We start from the raw sequence: 19461 nt of genomic DNA on the forward strand, positions 1-19461 counted from the left end.
AGTAATAAATTTCCATGACGTGTAGGGGAGTCTGTTATCTTGAAAAAATTTTCCGTTTGTTTTACAAAATAAAAAATACTTTTGAGAAACATATTTTCTTTATTGTTAAAACTAAAACTACTTTCGAGAAGTTAAAGTTAAGATAATGTTAAGATAATGTTGCCCGTACAAAATTAAAAGTCTGCGGTGGAGAAATAAAATCTCTTACAAATATTAAAGATATTGTCAAGAAAAATTAGAGTTTATATTCAAAAGTAGTAGAGTTCCGTGGCGTGTAGGGGCCACCGTATATATGTTTCATTATTTATGTAAATGTACTTTGCTTGAAGCTGCAGGTAAAAAGTGCATAGGAGTATTAGAAAGTTGAATTTTTGATTTCATCTATATTGATGATTCACAATACATGGTAATATATGACAAATATGAACAATTTTTTCCAATATAAAACTAGCAATATATGTGCATTTATGGATGTTTCATGATTGATGTAAATGGCCTTTATTTATAGCGTAAGGTGGTTACAAGTTCATACGTGTACACAAAATTTTATTTTGCAATTTCAAAGAAAATTTTGATTCACTGTACATATGGTAGTTGTCTATGACAAAATTATGAATAACGTTTTTGCAATATAAAACTACTGTATGGTATCAATATCTGTGCATTTCTAGACATTGGATGATTGACATAAATTAACTTATGATGGTTACATGTGCATATGTGTACAAGAAATTTGATTTTAAAATTTCACCGAAGATGTTGATCTTCTATACATGGGAGTTATGACAAACTGTGAATAAAATGTTTTCCCAAATTAAACTTGCAATATTTGAGCATATATACCGGTTGACCCAGGATAATTGACATGATTGTATTATAATCATTTCAAACAGTAACAATGCTGACTATGCACATATGGCTGTCCTTGACTTCATCATGCTTCAGGGAGTACAAACAAGAAACTGCAGCGGATACACAAAACAAAACCACCCAAAAATTAGCCAAAAGTTATGGCTTAAATTGACATCCCAACACATATTTTATATCAATACGATAGAGTTTCATCTGCATTTATTCAAAGACTAGGACCAAGTCTACATTGTGGCAGGCTTTTCATTAGAAGATGGCAGCCGGAAAAATTGCTTGGCTGGTGAGTGAAAGCAATCGGCAGTAAGTTTCTCCCAAATCGTGATAACTCCACTATATCATCATCATAACAAAATCAAGGTTACTTGACCACATAATATTCACCAAAAGTAGTGTTTATTCACAAACTTGGACCAAGTCTACAGTGCGGTCAGAGAATACTAATTTGTCCCCAAGTTGCTTTGTCAGTCACGTGACTATGACAGAGTTACATATGATTCTACATGCATCTTTAAATTATTTGAATAAAAAATTCTGACTTGTCTCAAAGATATACAGATATATAGCCACACTCAAACAAATTGAGAAGCATTGTCTTAATAATTCTGAAGTTCTGAATCAATGAAAGTTTCGAAAGTTGTCCCTTGTCGCAATGTTTAGTCGTCCTCTTTTTTCATAAAAAAGTTTGCTGTCATAGTTGAATAATACACAGTACATCTTAGGAGAGTTTTCTTCCACGAACATTCATCTCAGGCTACTGGGTCAGAGAAAGTCACGTTTCTTACAGACATTCTGACAATGGCTGCGATACTCTAACCAAATGTGGAAAACTTTTCTGCATATCTTACAAGTATACTCCTTTCACAGGTCACCATGTTCTAGATGAGCCTGCATAGAAAACTTTTGGTGGAATGTTTTGCCACAGAGAGAGCATTCAAACTCTGCTTCCATGTGCATGGTTTTGACATAATTCATCATCTTCACTCGGGTGTTAAACTTTTCACCACACTCTGAACAGATTACTGGAACTTCACTGTGCATGGTCCTTTCGTGACGATGTCACTTCTGGTATGTTACAAACCTGGCAGGACAGTGCCTGCACTGCAGCGTTCTTTCAATGTGACTCTCCTCATGTTCATTGAGACCACGTTGGTAGGTAAAGACACTCTTGCATATATCACATTCATACCTTCCCTTTGTGCTGCATGAGAATGTGACTAGATTTATCAGAGCGTTTTGTGAAAAATGTATCACAATAGTCACACGGACTGACTTCTATTTCTTCTGCATGAACATTGATGAGATGCTTCTGCCAGTCCTTGTAGAGAAATTCAAGTCCACAGTACTTACACTTCTGTCTCACACAGATACCTACAGACAGATGAACACTCAAACCTTGTCGAGTTTTATAACCCTTGCCACATTTCTCACACTCATACGGTTTGCCGTCAATCATAGATATCCATATTTTCAATTTGTGGATTCGTAGCTCCTGTTCTGTCATTTCGGGCCTGCTACCACACTTTTTCTTCCGTTTTGGCTGCTTGGATATTTGAGATCCACTCCTCTTTGATTCCAGGGAACTCTCAGGCAAGCAGTCATCCTGATTTGGGGGCCTGTTTACACGCCTTTTCTTCCGTTCTGGCCGCTTTGAAGTTTGAGATCCACTCCTTTTTGATTGAACGGAACCCTCTGATGTGTAGTCAGCCAGATTGCTACAATCATCCATGCAGTTGTCTTGGACACCTGTTTCACTTATTTCACCTGCTACATCACTGTTTCTATGGTAATGTCCTCCTCCCTCTGATGTTGTTGCATCCATACAGAGGGTTTTCTCCCGGCTGCCAAGTTGAAGTACTGGTACACCTGACAGAATGTCAAAAAAAATAGCATCAATGACAACTTCATTTGAACAAAATCTCATCTACAGCCCATCATCCATGTACACACCAAATATCAAGATGAAATGTGCAGTGGTTTTGGAGTTTTTGATGTTGACGGACAGACATACAGACATACATACATACATACAGACATTTCCCTAGCCTATAAGAATAGCTTCCATTGCCATATATACATATAGCAATGTGAGCTAAAAATTGTAGTGAATATCAGCCAATGGGAATAAGATCCACTGTCTCTCAAAAGAGTAAGAGTTGCAATCATGCTAAATCATATCTGTTTTGATTTTTCACACAGAGTTCATTTCAAGTCCTTAGTGCCAGAGCATTATATGGAAGAAAATACTTTTTATATTTAGAGAGAAATAGTATGTATAAACATCAAGGCAGAAGCATATACACATGGGCTTTAAACTCAGATGGACTTTTAAAATTGAAAAAAAATACATTTCTCAATTTACTAGTATTCAAATGGTCTGTTACATTGCTCTCATGGTGGTCCAAAGATTTCAGTGCTGCTTTCATGCAAACATGGAACAAATAGAGAAAGCCATGATAACAGTTCACTTTTCAAACACAAATATATGCTATTGATGTTGTATGTGCCTCGAAAGTGAAAGACTTAAACTTTTGCTAAAACTTTCCTCAAGCAATATTTCAAGCATTCTCTTTCAAAATCAAAACTAAAAATCTAGCTTCATCATTTTAATGCATAAACATGATGTATACGGGGTTACCAAGGCATACCATGATAACCATGTCGTTCTTCCCTAAAATATGTCAAATGAGTTGGTAAGCATTTGCGTTGACAACGTAAACTCTCTCTGTATTTGGCGTATGAGCTGTAACGAGTGAAATTTAAAAACCAGGATGGAAATAAACGTTTATCAAGGAACCAAAAACCAAGTAAGCTTGGGTTGCACCCTTTTTGTAATTATAGGAAGAGAGTGTACATTGGGCTGAAGTTCTCATGCAACAATTCTACTGCAGTTACCAAAGCAGCCATGAGATCCAAGGGACAACAATCAGTAGTTTTTCTGCCATCCACTTGTATGGTACTTATTGTCCCAACATCTGAAATATCATTGGATCGAAAACTCTCGCTGTGCAAAATTTAATTTGTGGGAGATCCTGCAAACAATTACAAAACTCACTTGAAGGAACACTGTCACCATCTCTGCTTTTCTCACAGCTGAAAATTCCTCTGGTCTGTGTTCTTTCCATTTCGCACACTTCACACTCTGTTTTGGTTTCGGTGTTTTCCTCACAAAAATCATCCCTGCCTTTGACAGCTTCATAAGGGCCTGTTATGTGATTCACAGCTTGAACATCAGCCACGTTGATCTTACTTTCATGTGTATGTGTACTCTCTACAGATTGGTTGCTGCTTTCAGTCACGTTGATGGCATCATTTTGCAAATGAGTAGCTTTGTTCTCAAAGTGGGACAGCCTGCTCAGTGTGTGCATACTTCAGTGTTCGGTCTGTCTATGTTTCAGTTTTGATAAAATTTGTAGATGAGACAGAGGATGTGTAAGAGGTGCAGATGAATACTTGGATGAGAGTTGCAGTAGTTGGAAAAAATTCCTAATTTTCCTTTTTTCAATTTCTGACTGGCTAGTAGATCCTGTTCCGTTATCAGTGTCCTGCATATCATTCCTTCCTTCATGGTTTTGAATTGCATCTTGTCTGGAAGTGTCTCCAGCTGGATGATTCCACAAATTTTGAGATTCAATAGAAATTGAATAATTCGTCTGCCTGTCTCTCATCCCTGGTACACACATCACATCTGACCTATCAATGTCACTGCTATGACAGTGTCCCACGTTTACATCACAAGGTTTCACTTTGAGTCCAGTTGTCATAAATTCTTTACAAAGTCCTGACTTCCCGTGTACTGAGATGAAAGTCCATCTTCTGAAATCATGACAAAGACTTTGCATCCAAACTTGTCCAGTAATTCTTGACACTAGAAGGGGGAAAAAAGTGTGAGATCAGATAAGTCATGTGGTTAAAACACAATTATCCTGTCTAGAAGATTAAATTACCTCCGCGTTCAGGCAAAACATTAAATACAAAAATCTAATCTCCACAGAATCATGAATGTGAACTTGATTGGTATGGCATTTTCCACTCAATCATGTTCAAGCCAGGCTGTGAGTATTTGCATAACATAAACAATAGTTATGCAAATATGCTTGACCTGGTGTGAACGTGAGTGACAATGCCTACCCATGGGAAGATGCTTCCTGCCATATCAGTGATGAAAGTGCCAAGCTTGGCCCTTTTTGACCACGAATCGAAATGCATAAAGTTGATGAAGCCCTAAAATGTAACTTCCGGTACCACTGGAGGTGGTTGGCCTTATACAAGAACACAATGCATCTGCTTTTGGCCATACAACAACTCCGCTTGACATTTCTGTTTAAATCACTCAAGATCTCATACCAGCCATTCATCAGGATACATACCTCATTCCACAAAAACAAAACACGCAGTTAAACCTCGGAAATTCACAGATTATCATCACAGCAACCAAGTAACTAAATATGCATGTAATAATTCAAAACCATTCCAAATACCACGATTCAAAACACGGACATTTACAGGAACTCATTCTTTCACGAACAATCATAGACTGGAACAATTTAAGTGACTCGGTTGTAACATCAGCATCGGTAAACATCTTTAAGGCAGCTGTCCAGTGCGATTAAGCACCTGCCTCTTCCCCGTTGATCATATACCAGTATTGGTGTCTCAACGTATTTATTCAGATTCAGATTCAGATAGAGGTTTTTGACACATGGTGCATTCCTGGCGTTACTAGCTTCCACCACAGAGCTAGAAACGGATCCGTTTCTTGCTCAATGCTTCCACTAAAGCCCTCCCTTTCCAAGTGCTTTGAGCAGACGATGTGTACTCGAGATAATAATAATACAAGTTTGACTCATTAAAACAGAAGGAACCGTATGACTATGAGAGGGTTGAGGGGACCACAGTGGAGGGGTCATAGTGATCACAGCTGATTGGTTCGAAACAGTCAGGGTTCGAGGTACAGGCACGTGGAGTATTTTCTGCATGTACCACATTCAATTCCAAGCAGATGTGAGTCAAGGAGACTTAGAGGCCTACCAAGAAAATTCGTCATAGGGTCTATGGTACAATCATGGAGGTAGCTACCTCTACCTCCATGGTACAATGTAGAGCTGTAACTGTTGATGATTTTTCACTTCTTTGTTTTTTTTATGTCAACTACTGTTTCTTGTTCTACTCCAAAAAGCATGTTGAGATTATACACGGCATTCAGATTGTCAATTCAGAATGGATATGTGTAAACTGCATTGTTATTGTTGACAAGTGAATTCTGGTCTGGACTGGAATTCAAATGTAAACAATAACAAGGCATTCTATGTGATGACATTTTGTAACTAAGAAGTTGGGTGTTTCAATACAAATCTTCACATTGGTGTAATAAGAGCTTGCAGTTGACATCACAAAGACTCACAAAAATGGTTAAACAAAACTTATCAACAGTTTACAGCTACTGGTCTTTGAGATTGATGTGAATGCCGAGAAACAGATTCCCGTCAATGGAAAAAATAAGATACAATCCATGGAGCTTTTTAGCTCCATGGTCCAACTATGACAGCACAACCCACATATGACCCCTTTCCGACTGATAGCTGCTTTGGATAGTTTTCAACTATATTAATATTGGAATGTCTGTATACAGATCTGAGATACAAGTACAGTACACAATATCGACCCACAGCACCGTTGGCAGGGCTAGCTGCAGCACAGAAGTAGCTCGAGGTTTTGCCTGTGTATTTTGGTTTGCTGTCCAACCCAAATATCTAGGCAAAACTTTAAGCTTCTGCACTGCAGCTAGCGCAGAGATACATCTCTGAGTGTGTACACACTGAGAGAGGTATGCAAAAAACAACCACTTTCTTCACAGCTTCGACTCGAGCAATGGCGTTATGTGGACTGGGTAGTTTGTGAAAGTGTAGTTTATGCTGTGAGTTTATGCTACACATTCTGTTCTGATACGTAGTAAGGCTACATATCAGAACACCAGAACGTAGGATAAACTCACAGCATAAACTACACTTTCACCATGGAGCTAGAAACGGCAAGCTCTATGCTTTCGCAAACTATCCACATACGCTTGACTCGAGGGATCGTGGCTACGTAGTACGCACATGTATGCAGCACAGGTCTGTAGCTCTGAGCTGATATCATTGAATCATTGACACTGACATAAACACTTGTACACGTAAAATGAACGTGTACACGTACAGCTTGCGGCAGCTCCGTAGTCAACAACTTTCCCCGCCGTCCTTGGTGGGACAGGAGGGGAAACGGGAAAAATCGTGGGCTCCGCCGAAAAAGGTACGGGACTACACAGCAAACGTAATTGCTGACTGGAGCATCGAGGTACTTTTTGTTTTACCTCCATCATGACTGGAGCATGGAGGCAGCAGAGTTACTGCATGCTGTACCTCCATGACTGGAGCAAGCTAGTGTACTTACTTCCTTAAACACACGATTTTTCAGCAAGCTTGGATAAAATATCGGGGAATGAGGGAGCAAGTGCGGTAATACTGCTTGATTCATGGCTATTCCTCGAGTTTCTCGCCTGACTGAGAGATTCAGACCGCAGCGCGACCAAGGGAGGTAGAAAGACCTGTTTAAATTTGAACTTTGAACCCTCTGAAAGTTTACAGATTTTAGACTCTGGCGGCGCTGTCTCACACCCCGGCGGTTTCTCGTTCAGTGCTCTGTGCGTTCTTTAGGGAGCCGTCATTATTTACGGCCGGGGGGGGGGGTCGGAGGAATTGCTTTAGAAACTCCAAAATTTCGAGTAACCCCCCTGCCACCCATGACGGGTTTGAGTAACCCCCCTCTCTGCTACAGAAATTTTGAGTGACCCCCCTCAAAAAAATTGGGAAAGTTAAATATCTAATGGTAAAATGGATTGCTGCTGCGACAGGCTCTGTACAGACCCTGATTAAACCCTGTGGTACAGGTCTGTGTTGGAAAGAGGTACAGGGACTGATGTACAGGTCTGTATCCAGTGCTCTGATGACATGCAGCGTTCTCAGTAGGATTGTTTTACAAGAGGGCGAAGATGTAGCGTGAAAGCACCACAAGCGACGGCACAAGCGGGTCGCGGGGAGGAGGTCAGGAGGGGGGTGTCCCCCCTCCTGTCGTTGGAGCTTTGAAAAATAGAGATTAAAATGGTGTTATTTGGTGGCACTTGGGGAGTATTTCTTTCGGATTTTTTCGTATAAAATACTCAAAGGAACAGAAATCTGAGACAGTATTCAAAAACTTATATTCCAGTTCACTGATTTCAATGAAGATTACATTTTTTGAAAACGAAAAATAGCGACAGACAGGATCACATGATTTCATAGCAAAGTGAATATACACGCATCTAAATTGAAGTCTCATATTTGATCAGTCTGTTGTGTGTGTGTGTTTTTTTTATTGTTTTATTTATTATTTATTCCACAGCAAGGTGAACATACATACGTCTAACGGAAATTACACATTTGCTATAATTTTGAACTCTCCCATCGCCACCCCCCCCCCATCCCCCGGACTTCAAAGGAGGGCAAAATGTGGTCAATACAGTGCTTATGGTGCAAAAATATCAAGTCATAATACATGGGAATCTCTTTGGCAAACTATCAATATTTCCCCATAAAGACAAGCTATATCTCTACATTTATAAATGTTTCATAATTTATGTAAATGTACTTTGCTTGAAGTTGCAGGTAAAAAGTACTAGGTGTATTTAGAAATTTGAATTTTTGATTTCATTGATCATAATGATTAACTATACATGGTGATCTATGTGAACATGAACAATTTTTGAACAATAAAACTAGCAATATCTTTGCATTTATAGATGTTTGATAATTGATGCAAGTGATCTTGATTAGTGTAGGGTGGTTACAAGTGAATGTGTGTACAAGAAATTTCATTATGGAATTTCACCGAAAATTTTGATTCACTGTATAGTTTTCTGTGACAAACTTGCAAATTTTTTTTAAAACAACCATATGATAGCAATATCTGTGCATTTACAGACATTGGGTGATTGACATAAATTTAAAGGCGGACTCTCCCTTTAAAAGGACACGAAATTATGGCGGTGTTCATTGTGTAAGTGGACACCAAACAGGTAACACGCGGGCACACGCTCCAGAAAATGCCACTTTTTAGTTTTTCCCAGCCGCAAAAATGCAGACAGACTGCCAAGCGGTCAGCACGAAGTTGCTGCCAATCGAACTCTGTGGTTATATTCAAAGTCTAACGTGACTGGAAGACAATTAATTTCTTTGGAAATTCGAGCGTTCGTGGTGGGGAATCAATGACCGTTGGCAATTTTAAACCGACTGTCAATTAAACGCTTGTATAAACGCTGTTTGCAGGATTAGCAAAAGGTAACAAAAGGTTGAAATCAGTTTGTGTAATTAATATTATAGAAATCAAACATCGTACTGGCAAAGTGTTTGACTGGGAGGAGAACTCAACTAATGCGAGAACCTGGGATTGAAATGTGCGGCTTTACGTGTGGTTACGTGTGCATACGTGTACAAGAAATTTCATTTTGGAATTTCACTTAAGATGTTGATTCACTATACATGGGAGTCTATGAGAAAACTATGAACAATTTTTTCCAATTTAAAACTTGCAATATTTGAGGATATAGAGACCCAGGATAATTGACATAATTGTACTTGATTATAGTAGGGTGTTTTCAAGTCAAGTGCATATGTTTACAAGAACTTTGATTTTGGAATTTCACTGAAAATGTTTATTCACTATACATTGGCGTCTGTGAGAAAACTATGAACAATTTTTTGACAATATGAAACTTGCAATTTCTGTAATATGTGGGAAGGCTGTAATCATTGTCATTGAAGACAAATGAATTCTACAGTCCAGACTTGAAGTCAATTTGAAGCAACAACAATGCTGACTGTACACATATGGCTGTGCTTGACTTTCATCACACTTCAAGGAGTAGAACAAGAAACAGCAGCGGATACACAAAACAAAACCACCCAAACATAAGCCAAACATTATATCTTAAATTGACATCTCAACACATATTTCATATCAATAAGAGAGTTTTATCTGCTTTTATTCATAAACTAGGAGTGTGGCAGGCTTTTCATTACAACCTGGCAGCCAGAAAGCAATCAGCAGTGAGTTTCTCCAGGAATCAACACATGATGACTCTACTTAATCATCATCATAACACATTCAAGGTTACTCATCTACGTAGCATTTGCTAAATTTGTTTTTTTTTAATGGCAAACTTGGACCAAGTCTACAGTGCGGTCAGAGAATACTAGTTTGTCCATCAGTTACTTTGTCAGTCACGTGACTATGACAGAGTTACACATGATTCTACATGCATCTTTCAATTATTTGAATAAAAAATTCTGACTTTTCTCAAAAGATATACAGATATATAGCCACACTCAAACAAATTGAGAAGCATTGTCTTAATAATTCTGAAGTTCTGAATAATTGAAAGTTTCGATTGTCCTTTGATGGTACATGTAAGATGGCTCACTAAAGATGGATCACTAAATACACTCCCAATATGTTTACTGGTCCTTTTTTCAGAAAAAACTTGGCTGTTGTACTTGAAAAAATACAAAGTACATCTCAGGAGAGTTTTCTTCCATGAACATTCATCTTAGTCCACTGGGTTCACCTGTTGTGAATTCTTGTGTGTTTCATGAGATTTTCCCTGAGTTTGCACCGATATCCACACACATCACACTGCCACGGTTTCTCATCACTGTGTGCTGACCTCATGTGTGACTTCAAAGAAGTGTCCAGTTTGAAAACTCGAGGACACAGTTCACATTTGATGCTGGGTTCACCATGAGTCTGAACGTGGGCCCTTAAATTGGTACCACTTTTGAACCCACGGCCACAAATTTCACAGAGAAAGTCACGTTTCTTACAGACACTCCGACAATGGCTGCGATACTCCGACCAAACGCGGAAAACTTTTTGGCATGTCTTACAAGTATACTCCCTTGACAGCTCACCATGGTGTTCTAGATGAGTCCGCAAATAAAAGTTTTTGTAGAAATTTTTGCCACAAACGTAGCATTTAAACTCTGGTTTGCCGTGCATTGTTTTCAGATGGTTCATCATCTTCACCCGGGTGTTAAATGTTTCACCGCATTCTGAACAGACTGCCGGCAATTCACTGTGTTTGTCCCTTTCATGACGCTGTCGCTTCAGTTCTGTAAGAAACCTCGTAGGGCAGTGCCTGCACTGCAACGTTTTTTCACTGTGGCTCCGCTTATGTAAGATGAGACCGCGGTGGTAGGTAAAGACAATCTTGCAAATATCGCATTCATACCTTCCCTCTGAGTGATGCTTGAGAATGTGATGCGATTTATTAGACCGTCTTGTGAATAATTTATCACAATGGTCACACTGACTGACTCGTATTTGTTGTGCATGAACATCCACAAGATGATTCTGCCAGTCCTTGTAGAGAAATTCAAGTCCACAGTACTTACACTTTTGTTTGACACAGATACCTACAGACAGATGAACACTCAAACCTTGGTGATTTTTATACCCTTTGCCACATTTCTCACAAATGTGTGGTTTGTCATCAATCATCGACTTTCGAATTCTCTCTTTGTGGGTTTCTAGCTCCTGTTTTGTCATTTTGGGTCTGTTACGACGCCCTTCCTTCTGTTTTGGCTGCTTTGAAGTTTGAGATCCATTCCTTTTTGATTCAACAGAACTCTCAGACGTGTAGTCATCCTGATCACTACAATCATCCGTGGTGTCATCTTGGACATCCGTTTCACTGATTTCATCTGCTTCAACACTCTTTCCATGGTGATCTTCTTCTTCCTCTGGTGTTGATATATTAAGACGGTTGGTTTTCTCCCTGCTGCCATCTTCAAGTACTGGTACACCAGACAAAAAGTAAAAAAAAATAGCATCAATGACACTTATCTCACTTTTGGGTACAAGGGCAGGCCAGGAGTGAGTGTACATATATTTAAATATTACTTTTAGCTTGTATGGACCTTAGCTTATAATATTGATAATCTCAAATGCATTTGAATACATTTTTATGCATGGTCTGCATACATATTTACAGTGCATTTGAGTACATTTTCATGCACGACCCACTACATATTTACAGTCACATTCATGCTTACTTGTATATGTTTAAAGTTTCACTCAGAGTTTATTTTAAGTGCCAGGGTCTTATATAGAAAATATAACACGTTTTACATTTCAAAATAAAAAATATGTATAGACTTCAAGGCAGAAGCATATACACAACCATACCACATTGACTTAACCCTTTACCTGCCACACAGTATCACTTCCCCATCTGCCAAGTCAGTAAAAGCGGTATTGAGCCAAAACCATATGTATTTTCACCCACGTAGCTCAGTATGTTATAGCAGCTTTAGTCAGTAAAAATCATGTTTACAGTATCTCTGTCTTCAGGGACCTTCAAATTTTCAAGTCTTTGTTGAAATGTACCATATGGGACAAAATCCGACATGTTTTGCTTCACTTTTTTTTAACCAATTTGACCTGATGGTGAAATATGGACTTGGCAGGAAAAGGGTTCAGGTGGACTTCCAAAATTGAAAAAAAAAATTCTCAGTTTTCTAGTATTCAAACGGGCCGTTACATTACTCTCATGGTGATCAAAAGACTTCCACACTGCTTTCAATGCAAACATGGAAGAAATAGAGAAAGCCATGACAGTTGTTCACTTTTCAAACACAAATATATGCTAATAATGAGCTGAGGCTGTTTCATATATACTAAAAAAAAATTGGAAGTACATTATATACCACAGTTAATGTGTAACATATCAGATCGTAATTAACCCTTTCACCACCATGGCTTGTCCCAAATCCATAGTTCTCTATGGTAAAGTTGGACCTGTATACATTGAACTGGGGGTGAAAGGGTTAAAGGTTATTCATATTCATGGTTGGTTTGAAGGTATTCTGTTTCCTCCCTTTACATTAGGAACCAAAAGACATTGCTACCAGTATTGCATGTCCCTCTGAGAGAATGACCATCAGTGGATATTCAGACATAGTCAAATTTTTCTAATACTTCACTGGCCTGCTGGATGTCAGGGGTCGGGGGAAGGGGGGTGATAGGTTATTTTGAAGCTGGTGTTGTAAAAAGTTGTTGACCCGTTTGTGAAAACCAAGAATGCAAATTTCACAAATGGAATGTAATAGAACCGAGCTGTTATTTTGAATTTCAAATATCTGTAAGTCTTAGGTGCTTCATTTCTCTAAACGCAAAATTCCAACAATCAGATACTACTAAGGTTTGTACAAGTTATACCATAGTTTTTCCATCATACACTCGAGCTTGTGGATAAAGGAACAAAGGGATGTAAAAAAGTTGGTTACAGGCGGCAAAAATAAAGTATAGATGGTTACAAAACAGTGTGAGGGCACATTTCCACAAAATGTCTGATTTTTCATTTAAGCGATCGTCTGGTAATTTCTAGCTGACAGCTGGTTGTTGCCCGCTATGTAGAAATCATGGATTTTTTTTCTCAAATGAGACACTGAAACAATACTAACTAGCACTTTTTCTTACATATCAGGTGTAAAGTTTATTTCTCTTTGCACACACACACAAGACAAGATGGTAAACTGAACTGAATATGCCAAGCAGTAATTCTACTGCAGTTACCAAAGCAGCCATGATGAGAAGGGACGACAGCCACAGTACTTTCCCTTGGCTTGTATAATACTTATGGTACAAACATCTGAAATAGCATTGGAAAACACAATGCAATGCTAAACAGTGTGTGACACAAGATTGTAGGGTGATCAGATCCGGTAATTAGCAAACTTACTTGAAGGAACACTGTCACCGTGCCTGCTCTCCTCACGTTTCAAACTTCCTCTGGTCTGTATTCTTTCCATTTTACACACTCCTCGCCCAGTCTTTGTTTGGTTATTTTTCTCCCGAAAATCATCTCTACGATTGAAAGGTTCATCAACGCCTCTTTTTTTATCCACAGCCCTAACAACAGGCACATTGATGTTACTTTCCTGCATACATTTGCTCTCTACTGATTGGTTGCTGCTTTCAGTGTTCGGTCTGTCAGTGTTTTCAGTTTTGATGAAATCTGTAGATGAGACGGCGGAATGTGTAAGAGGTGCAGATGAATCCTTGGATGAGAGTTGCACTGGTTGGAAAAACTCCGTAATTTTCCTTTTTTTATTTTCTGACTGGCTAGTAGATGTTCCGTTATCATCATCCTCATGTGTATATTCCCTTCCTTCTTTGTCTTGGATTGTATCTTGTCTGGAGGTGTCTATAGCTGGATGATTCCGCAAATTTTTAGATTCAAGAGAAAAGGATTTCTCCATCTGCCCGTCTCTCATCCCTGGTACACACATCGCATCTGACCTATCAATGTCACTGCTATGACAGTGTCCCACGTTTACATCACAAGGTTTCACTTTGAGTCCAGTTGTCAGAAATTCTGTGACAAAGTCCTGACTTCCCATGTACTGAGATGAAAGTCCATCTTCTGAAATCATGACAAATACTCTGCATCCAAACTTGTCCATTAGTTCTTGACACTAGAAGGGCAAAAAAAAGAGTTCAGTTAAGTCATGTGTTGAATTTTAAAGTAAGAGATTGGAAAGGAAGAAAATGTGGAGATTATACTGCTCTGAAGCTTTGTTACATGATTTTCTCCATGTTTATGTAAATTTTCAACCTGATCGTATAAGGCCAAAAAAACAGAGTATATCAGTGTTGGAAACTGGCCAAAATATTTGCCAGACATCAGGACTGGTAACTTTCAAAACTTCCCTGTCCTGCCAGAAAGTTGCCTTTCCTGAATTTTTGACAAATCCATTCATTCAAAAAACACAAAACCATTATGTATATAAAGGAAAATGAGGGCAACTCCACACATCGGCTCTACCAAGATTGTTTAGTATTACGATATGGTGAATAAAAGGATCATTGCATTTATTTTGTGTGGAATACATGGCGAGACACCGGTGAATCGATAGTGCTTTAACCCTATACATGTGATTTGGGTCCCCGGTAAACCGGTTTGTTGATTGAGTGATTTGTCTTAACAGTGTTTCGGAACCAAAAATGGGGTTCCTTCATCAGTGGCTCTTATTTTGTATCCCATCCGTTTGGTTGTGTGATGAAGTCATCTTCGTCCTCGAGGAGGAGAAGCCAGATTCGTTATTGAGAGAGTTAGCCACTATTGACTGACTCTATAGCGAGTGATCCGGTATGACGTCATATTATAATTAACATGACCCAGCATCGACCGGAGTTTCTGGACGCTTAAGGATTTTTGTTTTAGGGCATATTTTGAGCGTTGCTAGTGCTCGTTATGTTAACAGTAAATGTTGTACTAATCTGACAACGATAACTTGTTTTAGGCATTTAAATCGATTAACCGAACTTTTGGTTTTATGTCAATTTTTCACGGACTTTGTAATAGATTTCGGGTCGATATTGGTGCCTGCTTTCTGGTGTCTGAAAAGCATGTTGTGAAAGGCTGTTTCGAGAAATAAATCTTTTTTCTCTGTGTTTAGCCATTCCCAGGTTTCATGGTTTCGTTAACAATATTTGCTGTAAACAGCCTTTGAAATCGGTTTGGTCGTTCCGGATATCGACGGAATGCTTAGGCTACTCCTTCACATGTTGGTCAAAGATTCATAACGAGCTATGATTTTGTAAGAAGGATTTGTTTAAAGATGCTCGTTTTATAGACCATGAAGAGTGTCGTTAGAAAACGACTCGAGGGTTGATCCCAGAAGTAAGCAGTGATTTTTTGTTCACTCTCCTGTGTTACATGTGATAGAGTCCTCCCTTATGTGCTTAGTTTAAGCGAGCAGGCTGTAGATACGGAGACATCACTATCTGAGCTAGTCTCAGACTGGTTTGATGAGACTTTGAGCTTGTTCTATTTGTAGCAAGGCAGGATGTGATTACTGGTTTGAGTATATTTACATTACGTCAACGTCAAAGTGGACCGTTATCTGATAGGTTAATTGGTTTCAGGCACTAAACTTTGATGAAGTTTATTTTGTCCCAATGTTTCCGTGTAAGAGCCATGGTTAAAATATGTAACTGCGTTACATATGAGGTAGTCGATGGATACCCTGGAGGGTATTCTTGTGTTTGCTAGCCCTGGACTTAGATCACACACGGTCTTTCCATAAAATGAAGTGTCCGTGCTTGTAAAGTGACCTAAGAAAGCAAAGATATAAAGTGTGAGATTTACTAGTACGAGCGACTTACTGGGTATGCCGTATGGGCTACTCTCGAGAGCCCGACACACAGACGTGGAAGTACAATTTTCCTCTCGTCCGACTGAAAAGTTACCTGTCTCGGACGGGAGGACTGGCAGTAGTTTCCAACGCTGGATATACTATACTGAATCACTCTGTTAAGCTTTATGGCAACATGCTCCCCCCCCAGGGTTTTACATGACGCGCATTTCTGCGTCCTTTACGCATAAAACCGGACGCAGGACCCCTCAAAAACTAAACCACGCGTCCCTTGGGACGCAGCAATATCTGTTGCTGGTGTACACCTTGCGAAGCTGCTGAACACGTAAAACACATCCCAGTAAACCTTACCGACCCCGTACTTTAACCCTTAAAGTGCCGCGTCGGTTTATAAACCGACACGGCATTCTCGCTCTCAGCGCCACGTCGGTATATAAACCGACAGTGATTGCGTTCTATGCTTATGCCTAACTTAGCTATGCATTGCCGAACTCAGCCAGAAGGAGGGTATTCCTGACCCTTTGAACCCAGTTTAGTACCATATAAGGACTAAAATAATGACATCATGCAGCCTAACAATCGAAAATTCCAGTAATTTATGCGAACTTTCTTCAAAAGAGGTCAGCGGTTTTCATGAATATTTAATCAGGTCTGCAGTTTCACCCGTACGCGGATACGGCCACAGTGCATTGAACGAAACATGTACGTATGTTTTGAAAGCTTTACCATGCCGTAGACACGGAAGACCACTATATTATGCCAAGCTACTGCCCTCTGGGTGATAGAAATGATAGATTTTACAGTTTTTTTGAGAATATTTTATGGAAAAATGACGCGATTTGGTGACCAAATCGATCGCGATAGTGAACTTCGAACGTATCGGCGGCCAAGATGGCGGCACTGTGTGATGCCTAACTCTCGACATGGAACCCGAGGTTAAGGTTTTCGAAGTCCAAAACATGCAAGATTGAGAAATTTGTAAGGATTCGGTTAAATTGAAGTGTATTTTGTGAATTTTCAAGCGTTTGACTGCCAAAAGCCCCTTTAAACTGTTGATATTTGACCTCCGGCCGTCCTGAAGCGAGACGGCCATAACAGTCGACCCGGTTTGTAAATGAAATGTAGTTGTTCTGAACTGTTGACATTGCGAGACATTTCCTACGTGTTACGCATTTTTTTAACTGAAATAAACCGGACATGAAACTTTTTTCTCGATACTTAGTGGTTTCTTTCCATTTTGTGGCGGATTTTGTGGCGTGCTTGTCAAAAAATGTGATCAAACTTGGCGAACGGATTGACTAGTATGTATGGTAGTACGAGTCCGTGACTCGATAAGCCACAGATTACACAAGCGTACGTGAATTAAACTAATGTAAGTTGGGTCAAACACCAAAATTAATCGATAAAAAGGTTAGTGAAATGTGTTTTTGTCTTCAACTCTTCATTATAGTATACAGGCGGTTCAAACTATACAGAGTCAGTTGAATATGCCCTATAGTTGTGTGCATGTGTTGCACAATAGTTACCCCTCCATGTACAATATGGAACCTTGTTGTCTCTGTGTATGCAAATTAATACTAATTGAACACAGTGAAGACCATGGCATTGATAAACTATAAAACATTTTTGTGAAATAAATTGGGACCCCATATTTTGATGTAGGACTCCCATTTTCTAACACCAGGAGTCCCAGGGACTCTCAAAAGTTAAAAGTGATGTAAAACCCTGCCCCCCCCCCCCCCCATATGCATGAAGTGTCTGCAGCTGACTGAAATGAAAAACGACATCGCTGACAAGTTAACAAGTCACTCACTAACATTTGACTTCACTAGTTAGCTACTAGTAGTAGTATTGCCAGCCATGTAGTGACACTACATGGCTGGCAATATGCTGATAAGGTATCCATTTACAGTTGCCACCGCCACTGCCTTTGAGAATATATTATACCAGAGCTTGCAGTTGACATTGAAAACACCGATAACAATAGGGGAAAATCATCAAACGAACAATGCCACTATGACTGCACAAACCACATATGATCCCTTTGATGGAGACTGGTAATTGCTTTCCATAGTTTACAACAGTATTATCATTGGAATGTCTGCATCGAGATACAAATACAGAACTCAGTGATTACAATAGGACCCCTTGTTCGTTTCCACCGACAGGCACTCGATCCCTCTGTGCACATGCCAATATACTCGAGGCCGGACCCCACACATGGAGTGTTTGTCTGTAGTTCTGAAATCGTTGATCCACAATACATGTACACGTGCAATCATAGACCCTAGGGAAACTTGGGTCTACATGTTACAATAAACTACAGAAATTGCAACAGTTCCATAATCCACGGCTGCCCGGGCGACGCCATGACCATGATCATGGTGGTGTACCATCCGAGAAACGGGTTTACGGAACTGCAGCAAACGTATGACTGCTAAAATAGTGCAAGTGTCAGTGAGCCTTGTACTTACTTCCATAAATACGTGATTTTTCAGTGAGCTTGCAAAACGCGAATGAGGGAAGGTGTGTGGATATTGTGCCTGGTTCATTGCCATTGTTCCAGCTTTCGTCTGATCCGCGCGAGTGAGATTCAAGCAGCAGCGCTATGGCGACTCGACCAATACTTTGACCTTTGAACTAATTCCGTTGACAAGCTTCAAACTCTGGTGGCGCTGTGTCACAGCGTGTGTTCAGAACGTCAATCCTATTTTATCTTTGCTCATGGGTGAACATATTTCACTTATAAGATGATGAACAAAACTGAGGATTTCATCCCAAAGTTTTCAAACTTGTAAGACTCGAAGGAGAAGAATGCATTCTGAATGCGTTCATATCTTTGTAATTAAAGAGCTCTTTTTTTGTTTCATTTTTTTTCAGACAATATGCATTGTAATGTTAATGCATTTACAGTTATGTAGATTTGTTTTATTGTGACCATGTTGAAATAAATTGATCTTTTTCAAAAAATAAAAAACTCCAACTGGGCCCTGTACACAAACAAACAAACAAACAAACATACATAAATACAAACAAAATAAATGATAATTACGAATCAACGAAAAAGAACTAAATGAACAAAGTAGACAAAATACATGATACAAAAGAATTATTAGAGCAAATAAAAAACAAGACAACAAACAGCATAAATAAAAATAAACATAAGACTGAACAAATGTAAGTAAATAATAAAAAGCAAAACAAAACAACAAACTGGTTAGATATGAAACTTTCATGAGACATGTATATGCAAGTTGCTATGGAACGCTCTCTTTAGAGAAAACACGATTCCATAGCAAAGTGAATATACATACATCTAATGGAAGTCTCCAGGCCTTGAAAGTCTCATATTTGATTAGAA

The 19461-nt window shown here is 39.2% G+C and overlaps 2 protein-coding genes across 3 annotated transcripts; both read right to left on the reverse strand.

The window, feature by feature from the left end:
- Positions 1-1246: 1246 nt before the first annotated feature.
- LOC139126987 (zinc finger protein 652-like) lies at positions 1247-18720 on the reverse strand. Of its 2 annotated transcripts, none has more exons than XM_070692905.1 (3): positions 18575-18720; positions 3923-4735; positions 1247-2733 (listed from the first exon to the last, which is right to left on the reverse strand). In XM_070692905.1, the coding sequence occupies exons 2-3, from the start codon at positions 4233-4235 to the stop codon at positions 2051-2053; spliced, it is 996 nt and encodes a 331-aa protein (XP_070549006.1). In that variant the 5' UTR covers positions 4236-4735; positions 18575-18720; the 3' UTR covers positions 1247-2050. The 2 variants fall into 2 exon arrangements, with proteins under 2 accessions (XP_070549006.1, XP_070549007.1); XM_070692906.1 differs by lacking the exon at positions 18575-18720 and adding an exon at positions 7300-7467.
- On the reverse strand, positions 9359-14411 carry LOC139126936 (zinc finger protein 30 homolog). The gene is made up of 2 exons (XM_070692856.1): positions 13682-14411; positions 9359-11735 (listed from the first exon to the last, which is right to left on the reverse strand). Exons 1-2 carry the CDS (start codon positions 14403-14405, stop codon positions 10504-10506), a joined length of 1956 nt encoding a protein of 651 aa, XP_070548957.1. The 5' UTR covers positions 14406-14411; the 3' UTR covers positions 9359-10503.
- Positions 18721-19461: the final 741 nt, after the last annotated feature.

Source organism: Ptychodera flava, unplaced genomic scaffold (genome assembly GCF_041260155.1).
Source record: "Ptychodera flava strain L36383 unplaced genomic scaffold, AS_Pfla_20210202 Scaffold_28__1_contigs__length_4768798_pilon, whole genome shotgun sequence".
NCBI lineage: Eukaryota > Metazoa > Hemichordata > Enteropneusta > Ptychoderidae > Ptychodera > Ptychodera flava.